Source organism: Myodes glareolus, chromosome 12 (genome assembly GCF_982192425.1).
Source record: "Myodes glareolus chromosome 12, mMyoGla1.1, whole genome shotgun sequence".
In the NCBI taxonomy this organism is placed as follows: Eukaryota; Metazoa; Chordata; class Mammalia; order Rodentia; family Cricetidae; genus Myodes; species Myodes glareolus.
In genome coordinates this window covers 43934727-43947127 of record NC_142037.1, presented here as the reverse complement: position 1 = coordinate 43947127, position 12401 = coordinate 43934727, and the positions used below count along the sequence as shown (strand labels likewise).

General features: G+C 43.4%; 1 protein-coding gene across 8 annotated transcripts in view; it reads left to right on the top strand.

Moving 5' to 3' along the window:
* The window catches only part of Dgkh (diacylglycerol kinase eta), a 168271-nt gene that overhangs the window by 108378 nt on the left and 47492 nt on the right, over nucleotides 1-12401 (top strand). For all 8 annotated transcript variants that reach the window (XM_085698297.2, XM_085698299.2, XM_085698298.2 and 5 more), the window contains 5 exons: nucleotides 4-112; nucleotides 240-379; nucleotides 5102-5186; nucleotides 7904-7989; nucleotides 10982-11081. In XM_085698297.2, coding sequence (XP_085554423.2) covers nucleotides 4-112; nucleotides 240-379; nucleotides 5102-5186; nucleotides 7904-7989; nucleotides 10982-11081 — 520 coding nt within the window. The remainder of the gene's footprint in view (nucleotides 1-3; nucleotides 113-239; nucleotides 380-5101; nucleotides 5187-7903; nucleotides 7990-10981; nucleotides 11082-12401) is intronic.

The window sequence follows — 12401 nt, the reverse complement described above, 5'->3', positions numbered from 1 at the left end:
CAGCTTAAGGTTATTTCAGAAGTTTGACAACTTCCGGATTCTTGTCTGTGGAGGAGATGGAAGTGTAGGCTGGGTTTTGTCAGAGATCGATAAACTGAACTTGAACAAACAGGCAAGTGTTCTTTGGGGTGCCTGAGACGGTGGGGGTGGGGTCTTGCTGTGTAGCTTAAGCTGGCCTTGAACCCCAGGTCCTTGTTTCCTAAGTTCTCTCACAGTGTCGTGGTTGCATTCTTTTGCAGTGCCAGCTTGGGGTCTTGCCTTTGGGTACAGGCAATGACCTCGCTCGCGTCCTTGGCTGGGGTGGCTCCTATGATGATGACACCCAACTTCCTCAGATCCTAGAGAAGCTGGAAAGAGCCAGCACCAAAATGCTGGACAGGTATACTTTCAATTTCACTAACTCTTAAGTCTGAAAGTCCAAATTTCCAGGTCTTGTTCCTTGATCACTGAACAAGATCCTAAATCAAACCTGTACAAAGTAGACACTCAATAAAAGATGCTTTTGAATGAATGCCCCCTCCAAAACACCCCTAAAAAATGGTTCTGGTGAATTTATTATTTTAAATGTAAGTATTATGGAGTTACTAATTTTTGTTTTGTTGTGGTTTGAGGATAGGATCTCACTCCGTAGCTCAGCCTGACCTCAAATTGATATCTCCTGTCTCCTCGTCCCGGAGTGCCAGGATTTTAGAAGTGTACCCCCATGCCCAGGGATGCCAGTCACTTTTAATCAGTGTTCAAATCAGAAAGCTCAAATGTTTGCAGCCAGAGCTTCTGGTGAATGAAATAGTAAGGCCCACCATCTGTGGTTTGAGAACCTAAGCAAAGCCTTGTCACCTTCAGGTTTTCTCTAGGGTCTCCTCTGAGTTAATTCATCCAATAATGGGCTACTGAAAAGATAAAAAGAATCCTGCCCAGGCTGGGGATACAGGTCTTGCCCTGGGAGGGAGCAGGGTTGAGCAAAGGGAGGAGGGGGGGATTTGGAACAGGTGAAGATGAAGGACTTGTCACTGTATTTACATTGTCCTTGACCCCGTCCCCTCCCCTCTTATCCTCCCCCTCCCCCACGCTGAGCAGTCATGTTTAAAACAGAAATCACGGTGTTTGTCGCCTGGGTTCTGTGGTGAAGGCATTTGGGTTTAGGGAACAAGAAGACGCAGTCAGCCGTAATTACCCCACCCCCAAGAGCTCAAGACAAATACGAAAATATCATTACAGACTTGAGCTCACATGAATCAGAGCAACTTTGATAGGATTAGCCATCTGTGGAACTCTTCCTGAAACCAAAATCGCATCAGGGGGTCACCAGTCAAAAAGATGCAGTTATCCCAGGATGAGCAAGAACCTCAGCACAGTAACCTTGTCTGTCGGACCGTGTGATGCTTGCCGGTGCTGCAATGCTGGAGTCCTTTGCTGACAACATCTTAGAAAATAGAGCTGGGTGGTAGAACCTTAGCCTACGTTTACCCCAAATCACGTGAAGGTGATGTTCAGTTAGTTGAGCCGTGATGATTATAATCTGGGCTGGGGCTCAATTCAGAATCTCTAATCCTTAAAAGTATGAAGATTCCAAAGGAGGGAAGGAAAGGAAGAGGGAGGGAGGGAGGGAGGGAGGGAGGAAGGGAGGAAAATGAAAAGGGGTGGGGCCTGGGGAAGGGGCTCAGTGGCTCAAGCGCTTTGGTTCCCCAGAACCCATTCAAAGCCAAGTGAAGTGGCACACGTGTGATCCCAGCACACCCTATGATGTCACAGAGAAGGACAGGAGCGCCCTCAGACGATGCCAGGGTAGCCAGCCTGGCATCTACCACTGCGAACAGAAGACCCAGTGTCCCACCAACGCACCGAGTTGTTCCCCGATCACCACACATAGGCTCTGACACATGCATGCTTGAATCACACCCATGAACACGCACATGCATGCACTCACACTTCATATATACACACACAGAAGCAGAAAGGAGGAATAACAGGTTGGTGATGGTCAGCTAAGGCGTTCAGGTGTTGTGGTGACTTCGTGAGATTTGTGAACATCAAAGCAGCAATTGTGTGTCATAAATGTATAGTATTTGGCAGTTTTTAGCCTGAATAAAACTGAGGGGAAAGAAGGTTTTGAATGAAATAAAATCAGATTGAGAGAGAGAGAGTGCACCCAAAAGAAATTCATAAATGGTCCAACGCTTTGCTTACTGAACAACTCAGAGTACCTGCTAAAGATTTTTTTTTAAATATTTAATTGTGTGCATGTTCCTGCATTTGCCAATTGAGAGTGTGGAGGTCTTTCCAGAATTGGTTCTCTCCTTGAGCTGTGTGGATCTCGTGGTTCTAATTCAGGTCATCTGTCTTAGCACCAGCATCTTTACTCACTGAACCATCAGACCAGCTGCAGCACGGAGGATTTTAATGCTTCTTCTATGAGACAGATTTAAAGGGCAGTCCTGATGGGGCCTAGGAAACAGGCTGTAGAAATTTACTCCCCCAAGTGGTTAGCCAATAAATTGCACCCCTGTGGCTAAAGTCCTTGATATCCCCTGGCATGCCTAAACCACTAGAGCAAAGGTGAGGAGCTTAGAATTATTTCGTTTTCTTTGTGACTTTATTGTTTATGTAAAACAGATGATCCTAGCCCCACAGAAAAGGGATGAAAAAATCATTTTAATATTCTGCGTTATTTAGGCTTTTCATTAATGTTTATTTGATCTTTGGAGCTGTGCTGTGACGTGGTTTACAAAAGCATCATTATGACTGTTGTGCAAAGACACAGACTTCTGCAGACAGTGGGAGCAGGAACAGCCCAGCTCGTCCGCCTGGCATTCAGTGGCACTCATCTCATTTCATGCTGCCTTCTCTGCAGTCCCAAATGAGCTCCTGGTCAGAGTCACATGGCCAGTAAGCAGTCGGGCTCAGGTTCCCAGTCAGGTTCAGTCTCTCCCTCACAGCGCGCGGGAGCCAGAGAAGCCCGGAGCATCTTCTCGCCAGGGCCCCACTCTTTCTTCTCTTGCTGCCACTTCTCCCTCTTTTCTCAGAGTTTGCTGTCGATCCAGGAGGGAGACGCAGCTTGGAAGGTTGTGGTTTGGGGCAGAATCCTTTCCTGCTTCTTGTCTTTTGACCAGAGAAGTAGTTCAGCTTCAAAGAGTTCGGCTTTGTAGTTTCTGATTGCAGTTTTCTCGTACTTATTTGTGAAGCTAACCGATGCTTGTGAGGTTTCTAGTTTCTGTACAAACATATGAGCTTCGTTTGGAAGCCTGTTCACCCTTGTAGAACCTGCCCTTTACTTTGATATATATATATATATATATATATGTGTGTGTGTGTGTGTGTGTGTGTGTGTGTGTACATATATATATATATAATTTGTAATTTTTTGTGTGTATTTGCCTGCACATATGGAGTCCTGAGGTTGATACTAGAAATCATCCTCATTAATTCTTCCATTTAAACCCAGAGCTGGCTGAGATGGCTACTCTTGCTAGCCAGCTCTTGTCTTCTTAGGTTGGAGCCATGCGCAGGCCAGCACTCCCACCGGCGTGTAGGTAGGCTCTGAGGATCCAAAGTCTATCCTTCACACTTTTCCCCAGCACGTGCTGAGGTCCTGGAGCCAGCTCTCCAGCCCCTGTTTATGTCTTCATGTCGAGAGTTGAAAGGTAGCCACAAGTAACGGTTTAGTTCACGTAACCTAAGTAACACAAGTCTATTGGGGAAGTTTCTGGAAATTGTGGTTTTTATGAGAAGACGTATTCTCATTAGTCTGAACCATACTCTGGAATCTTCTAGTGTATGAGCCGTGAGTTTTGGAATTGTCTGTAGCTTCCGTCATTGGCTGTGCATGCTCTTTATAAAATTCATGTGTTGCAATACTACTTTTATAATGCTTTGTATCTATAAAAATCCTTATCTCTCATCTTGTTAGACCGTAATAATGTCCTAACCCTATGATTTTCCCCAAATTAGAATTGTTTTAGATATTAATCTGGAATTATCCCGTTGATGACTTTTCCTAATGATTCAATTTTTTGAATTATTACTTAGTGAGACTTAGTAATAACTTACTAATAACTGAAATATGTTTTTTAAAATTAAGTATTATTTCTATAACTAATTTCCTTCCATCTCATGTTTATATTACTTTTTCTTGAATTAAGGAGTGTTTACCCCATTTTCATCTCTCTCTCTCTCTCTCTCTCTCTCTCTCTCTCTCTCTCTCTCTCTCCCTCCCCCACCCCCACACATACACTCACTCCCTCACTCATATCCTTTTGCCAGGAGCAGTTGCTAAGTATTAAATGGTTTATTTCAGTAGGTAATACGCATATCTTAAATCTAAGACATTATTTTAGACCTTTGGGTTTTGGCTCATTAATAACATAATTTAGTTAGTACTTTACAATGAATCTTATTTAGAAAGTAGAAGAGAAAGGAAAAAGCTAGAATACATTGCATCAAGAGCAGTAAGTTGGTGCTGGAGAGAAGATTCATCTGTTGAGAACACTGGCTGCTCTTCCAGAGGACCTGGGTTCCATTCCCTGCACCCACAGGGCAGCTCACAACTGTCTGTAATTCCAGTTCCAGGGCTTCTGACACCCCCATGCACACATACTTGTAGGCAAAACATCAATGAACACAAAATAGAAATAATTTTTTTAAAGGGCAGTAAGTCATGGGATGACCAGCTTTTCCTGCTGTGACCTGGTGTTGAAATGTTTGGATGCTGCTAATTGGAGAAATGGTAGAATGTGGAAATCATAGACTATAAATCCAGTGTTTATGGGATTATCACAGCTTTATCAAGGATTTCTGTCCCATCCTTGGTTTAAGATGGAATAAAACTGTAGGCCACAAATGTGTGTGTGTGTGTGTGTGTGTGTGTGTATGAAATGAAAATAGTTCATTAAGATTTAAAGAAATTTCTGCCAGGCGGTGGTGGTCCACACCTTTAATCCCAGCACTCAGGAGGCAGAGGCAGGCAGATCTCTGTGAGTTCGAGTCCAGCCTGGTCTACAAGAGCTAGTTCCAGGACAGGACAGGCTCCAAAGCTACAGAGAATCCCTGTCTCAAAAAAAAAAAAATTAAAGAAATTTCAGACCAAAGGATTTTCTCTCTTCAGGTGGAGCATAATGACATACGAACTCAAATTGCCAGCGAAGACATCTTTGCTCCCTGAACCCGCAGAAGCATCTGAAGGATTTTATGTAAGAATAATCCTTTGTCTACTGACCATTTGAAATGGGGTTTCCTGGGGACAGGTGAGATGGCAGTGGTGGCATGTTTGTTTCATGGTGTCCCTGACTGCCTCCCGGCTTCTCTCCCAGAGTAAAGAATCCCGAGGATTCAGGTTAGAACCTTTCTGTGACTATGAACCCTAAGGGGCTGACTTTCATGGTCCTCACCACCTCGTCTGTAACATGGGCCACAGAGCTGTGAGGATTTAATGATGCAGATGAGGATTTAATGATGCAGATATGTGTAAAGCACCGGGCAGGCCAGGTCCCGTCCTCAGGACTCAGGACCCTGGCAGCCTCTGGTGAGCGTTCACTTGTCTGCATCGGTCGTGAGCACCTGCTTGACTAGCAGGTGTTGGTGCAGCTCCAGTAAACCTGTCCCACCCACGTGCCACCCACGTGCCACCCACGTGCCACCCACGTCCCACCCACGTGCCACCCACGTCCCGCCCACGTGCCACCCACGTTCCCACCCACGTGTCACCCACATCCCACCCACGTGCCCACCCACGTGCCCACCCACGTCCCAGTACTCCCGGCTGGAAGGCCATGCACTGTCTCTCTTCAGAAAGCGTTATAGTTTTGTCTTTGAGTATCTTTAATGCACAAATAAATATAAGCTTCAAGTAGCATTAATCAAATGATAATAATTAATAAATTAATTAATGCATTTTCTCATAGCATTACTGGCCATGTCACGTGTTATCCACTCAGCAGTGAAGAGAATAAGTTGATTGCTGAAGAATATTGCCCTATTTTACATTTAAAAAAATGTGTTTCCACTGTTCTGATCTTTAATAACACCGATTCTTGTGTTTAAATCAGACAATTAGTGGGTTGGGGCAACATTACATAACTTGGGAGACCTGTGGTGTGAAATTGCTTTTCTGGGTGTGGCCTGCATCTGAAGGAGGTGAGGTAGAAACTGCAAATTCGCTACCAATGGTTGGACTTGACTATAAATTGAAAATCATTTTTTTTTTGAGAAGATGCCAGTCAGAGTGGCATTATGGAGGAAAAATGTTTACTTAAACTTCAGTATTTTCTGAGCAAATGGGCAAAGAAGAGTGAGATGTCCGAACAAGGCGAGGGACCGTTGGGGCCCAGCCTGAATGGGGCCACCATTTCTACTGAAAAATTCTGATTTATGGCATGGATGCGCTTGAGAAAACGTTTGGCAGAGACCTCTGTGCACGAGGCTGTTTAGATAGCACGCGCATTTTTATATATCAGGAAGATGTGCTCTTTCAATAGGATGTTAAGGTTTGAGTTCAGTGGAAAAGAAAAGACAGGGCAATTGGGAATGTCGTGTGTTTCAGGAGGAGTATAATTTTATGGTTGCTTTCCAGATTGTATGCCTCCACCGTTGAATTTTTAAAAACCTTTTTTATTGAAGTGATATACACAGGCAGAAAAGTGTGCATATCTTAGATGTATAGCTTGGAACATTTCCACAAATTAGGCAAGCCGTATGTAACTGACACCCAGATCCCAAGATACCATTTCTGTGCCTCGATAAGCCCCCTCCTGCCCTTGTAAAACCCCCGAACCCCACATTTCTCATGAATGACCACTGTCCTGACCACAACTTACACTAATTCTGCGTGGTTTATGAAAATGGAGATATAGAATATGAAATGGAAATTGTTTTGTGTCCTTTTTGCTTTGGCTCCTTCTACCCAGTGCTTGTCAGATTCATCTGTGCTGTGGCACACTTGTGCCCCTTTCCCTCCCATGTCCTGGAGGATTTCCATGAGACACATATGTTTCAGTGTCCCGTGTCCTGGAGTATTTCCATGAGACACATATGTTTCAGTGTCCCGTGTCCTGGAGTATTTCCATGAGACACATATGTTTCAGTGTCCCGTGTCCTGGAGGATTTCCATGAGACACATATGTTTCAGTGTCCTGTGTCCTGGAGTATTTCCATGGACACATACATTATGTTCACACCATGCGAACATCTCATCTAGTTCATGCCTTTTGGTGACCACACACCTGTTTCCCTGGGGTGTCTACGTAGGACTTGAGTTTCTCGGCCCTCTAGTGTTAGGCCTGTGTTCAGCTCTAGCAGACAGTATCCAGCACCTTCCTAGGACCTATCCGTTTTTATGTAGGAGAGCTTTTCATCGCCCTCATGCTTCGCCATTGTCAGGCTCCCGCTTGCTGCTGTTTGCTTTTAGCTCTTCTCTGTGTGTTTTCAGTTTGTAGTCTCCAGGTTCGCAAGGAAACGGAATGTCAATCACTGGGCCGTTCTACTTGGATTTCTAGGTCTTTGTCTATATTTTATATGCACTAGTCTGGCTTTTACTGTATTTATTTTAAGTAATGCTTCTTATAGTCAGGCTATATTTATATATAATTCATTTATATATAAATTTCAAAAAATTAATGGAGTTTTATTGGATTTCCTAAATACGTAAGGAAATCCAGACCCTGAAAATAGGAGCCAGGGGAAGTTTTCTTTGTATAATGAATGCCCCCCTACACAAACTTTGCATAATGACCCCCCAACACACACATACTTTTGTACAATGAGCCCCCACTTTGAATGACAGCCGTTGCTGCCTCCCCCACACTTTTCCTGACATTCTTGTATGTGTATGAACAGCACATTTCTGAAGCAGTCATAACTGGGTTGTAAAGATGTCCGCAGCAGTCATATAACGTAGAGTTTTCTTTTCCAGATGGCGATTTATGAAGACTCAGTTGCCAATCACCTTACGAAAATCCTCAATTCTGATGAACATGCGGTGGTCATATCGTCTGCCAAGTGAGTTGTGGGGCTGACGCGAAGAAAGTACCGTTCCCCGAGAACATGAAAGGGAAGGGTGTTTCCTGGCTGTGACACCATCGCTGGTAGTTTTCCTTAGTAATATATGAGAAGGAGCTTAAAGGATTAAGTACGAGAATTTGAACTTGATTTTCTCGTCACATCAAGCACCTGCGTGGAGTCTCTTCAGAGGCAATATATTTTGCTGCTTCTTTTGAAGGTTTTTTTTTTTTTCAGGAAAGTGTAAAAAGTATTTAGAGTTTAAATGTCTGTTTGGAAAGTATCAATGATTAATTATAACATGGAAATCCTATCTCATTATATTTATTAGTTCCCACACACACATTTGTATTTAGCAAATACAAACAGCTTATTGCATCACTAAAAGGAAAAAACGAGATTCTTCAAAATGACATTTCTCAGTATATTTAGATCACATAATTATATTTTAGTTTAAAGTTATCAGATTTTCGTTAAGTTAATTCCATGCATAGAGCCAAAGCTTCATAATGTTGTTATCCCAAATGTGGAATTTCGAATTTACTTCTGAAGTATCCGATACTTCAGCTGGGGAAGGGGATGGAACCAGCTGAAATAGTCAACTCACAGGTGATGGAATGCGTTTTAAGATCCTGCTCAGTGAGTATATTACTATTATACAGGAAGTGAAGGGAAAAGATGGGGCCGAGGGACAGAAGACAGTAGAAAACCGAGGAGAATGCAAATTTTGGTTGATTACATACGTAATTTGTAATGAAGAAGAAACATAAGTCACTACGAACAAGTTTCCTTCTGACAGGAATGCAAACATAGGAACAACTGCTTTTGCGGATAGCTCCCCCGGGAACAGGACGCAGCAAGGACAGGAGGAAAGGGAAATGGCTTCAGGCGAGCACACTGGGCAGAGCTGCCGGCTGCTTTGTGATTGTTCAGTGAATTGTGTTGCTTCCAGAAATGGAGCCGTTTTCAGATTGCTCAGGCCTCAACGCACTTGTGCCTCTCTCGTCCTGGGTTCAACCCACCTATTACTTCCCTGGCCTCAGTGGATATTTGACTTTGCCAGCTTTGCTCTGTGATCAGATGTATGTCTGTAGAAAGCCTAAAGGGACACTGCCTGTAACTCGCTGTGTTCCAGGCAATCTTCGAAGCCAGACGCCTCCTGCATCAAGTAGATAAGATGGCAGACCTTCACACCTGGCCCACCTGACAATAAATAGGCTTCACTATAGAGACTCTAAACTCACTGCTTAGATCAGTTCATTCCTCCAGAGTCTAAAGAGCCCTGATTCCTTTTGTAGTGGGGAACCACAGGAGCCCAAGGCAGAATATCTCTTCGGATTAGTCCCACAGTTTCAGTACCAGCCACTCTTCTAACTCACATACCAGTGCATCAGCCCCCTAGACCCAAGGTATAGAGGATCAGGCCTTTCCTTCAGCTTCTTATACAAGAAATGTCATGTTATCCTGGCATCATGTTTCAAGAAATTCTATAGAAGTATAGATTAACAAAGAATAATAATTGTATGTGGAGTCCATGGATGAGTCTCTAAGAAATGGTAAACTACACTCTCTTAATTCCCTTAAAAATTCGAATTCAAGGGGATGGAGTGATGGCTCAACATTTCAGAGTCTGTTGCTCTTCAGAGGACTCTAGTTCGCCTCCCAGCTCCCCCACCACAGCTCACACCCACCTGTAACTCCAGTCCCGGGGGTCTGACACCTTCTTCTCTACTCCTTGGTCACTGCATGGGTGTTGTACATGTACATACATACATGCAAGCACACACAATCATAATTTTTTAAATTTTAAAGATAAATAGAGAACAAAAACTGGAATTTGAAATGTTAGCCAATGCCAAGAGAATTGTGCCTATAACTCAGTGGCTGGGTGTTTGCTTAACATGTGTGAGGCCTGGGTTCTGTTCCTGACATCAGGAAGCAGACCGAGGGATAGATGGCTAGCAAATTTAACCCCTAGGCAACAAATAAAACAAAAATTGTTAGCAATAATACGCTTAGATGACCAGTTCAAAGGCCTGGAGTATATGTGGGTGCATATGCATGTACCATGTACCATGTGCCTGCTCGATTTGCATTGTTTGATTTTTGTAATATTGAAGCATCTGGAAGCTGCCATTATTACTTACCAGAGAAAGTTGTAAAATTAATAGAAAAAAAAGCTTACTGGAACATTTTTATCTTTTTCCCTAAATTCTTTAATTTCTATCAGTGATAGAAATGGTTTCCATTCAAGATGTTTCTATCAATGTACACATGTTGCCAAAACCAATCTACTATGCATATGCCGTTTTGCTGGTCATTTTTTTCTGTGCAGCTTTTTGAGAGGCAGACATGTTGTGCCCTGTTTTTTTTTTCTTTTAGATAATTTCTTTTGCAAAGATACCAAATGTAATTAAAAGAAACAAACAAGTAAACCGTATATTGCTGACACTAATGAGATCTCAATTGGGTTAGGCTTATGTATTATTGTATTGGTTATCTTAAGGGGGGAAAATGGATGGGTTTACAGGGAACATAACTCAATTCGAGTGTCTGATTGATTGGTAACAATGCACAAGCTCGTTCCTCTTCAGGAGCAATGTGCTACCAAGCTGTCCTCTTGCTGACTAGTAGGTCCAGTAGATCCTGTAGACAGTGGAGAACTTGTGTCTGTTCTACATGAAAAGAAACTCCTAAGCTCTGGAAGATACTGCATTATTCTTAGGGAATCTGAAAGAATTATTTGTAAGACTGATTTGAGCGTGAACGATTCACTGCAGTGTTATGATAAGTATGGAGAATGAGGCTTATTCGTGTATCCCTTTTCACTTAGGAATTCCTAAATGTATCTGAGCTATATTAACACAGATGGAAGTATGGTCTTGTGTAAAAATGATCCTGAATATTTTGAGTTTGCTTCCTTGTAGCTCGCTTACAAATGTCTGTACATGAGAGCACACTGACTGAACTGTGTGATTTCTCTTCCTCAAAGGATCCTCTGTGAAACCGTGAGGGACTTCGTTGCCAAAGTGGAGAAGGCACAGGACAAAACACTGGAAAATACAGTAGTAGCCGAAGCCGTGGCCAGTAAAGTAAGGGGAACACGTCATGGGCATGCCCGTTGTTGGTTGACATCATGAGTGTTGCGCTGTGCCTTTAAAGACTGCCCCAGTGTGCTCTTGCCAAACTAGCTAAAGAGAAAAGTGATTTTTTTTTAAATTAGATGTGAGAATGTACAAAAACATCTTCTGGTTTATGGCTATCCTTTAATATGCATAAAAGCTGCATTGCTGGAGAGGATTCAGCAAACCAAATTTTATGATTCACATCCCTTTCACAGCGATTGGCATGGTAGAGGGACGCACTGTCAACCTGACAGGGGAAGATGCTGTGGGACCAGTGGTCCCGTTGGGTCAGGCCTGGCTCTCCATGTCAGACATGATTTGGTGGTTCAGCATCCTCCCAGCAAGAGTCTCCATTCTCTCCATGCCAGTCATTGTCTCCTTCAAAGTTCTGTTTCTTTTGTGACTTTTTTCGTGCCTTTACAGACTTCTTCCCCCTCGGTGAACTTTCTGCTGCTAAGAGCAGCACACTGACTTTACAGTCTTTACTGCTCAGGTTCACGAGAGGTCCTTTTTACATAAAGTTTGCATGGCTTTGGCTCGGGAAGGATGTCTCCCTCTTCAGTTCATACTGTAACGAATGGGTTGAGTGGAGGAAAAAGAAAGTGAAAATAAACTTTTTTCTTTAAATTTTTATTTAATCTTTGAAAATGTTATACCCGTGTGCACTGTATCTTGATCATATCCACCCCTCACTCCTCTCGGGCCCCGCATCCCCACCACCTCTCCTTTCCCACTTCCTGCCCTTTCATAATTATCTTTTTAACCCACAGAGTCAGGTTAGTGCTGCTCCTGTGGACGTGGGGGTGAGGTCATCCTCTGGGGCCTGGGGAAGTCCATCCATGGCCACAGTCCTAAAGACAACTGACTCTCCCCACCAAGGAGTCACCAGCTGCCCACAGGTCCTTAGCCCAGGCGTGGGACCTCCAGAGCCCTCCTGGCCTCAGTGCTGGAATATTTAACTGTTGCTTTTGTGCAGGTCTTGTGTAGGTGACCACAGCTGCTGAGTTCATGTGTGTACAGTCATGTCATGTCTAGAAGCCACATCACTCCTCCCTATCTTCCAGCTCCTATATTCTTTCTGCCCACTTCTTCTGCCATATTCCCAGAACCTTGGGGCTTGGGGTAGGGTTGATGTAGCTATCCCACTCACAGCTGATCACAGTCCCAATGTGTAGATGTTAGGATTCTTTTTTAAAAAAATTATTTATGTTTATTTATTTATACTCATATATATGTATACACACACACATATTTGAGTGTTCTCTATTCGCATGTATGCCTGCACAC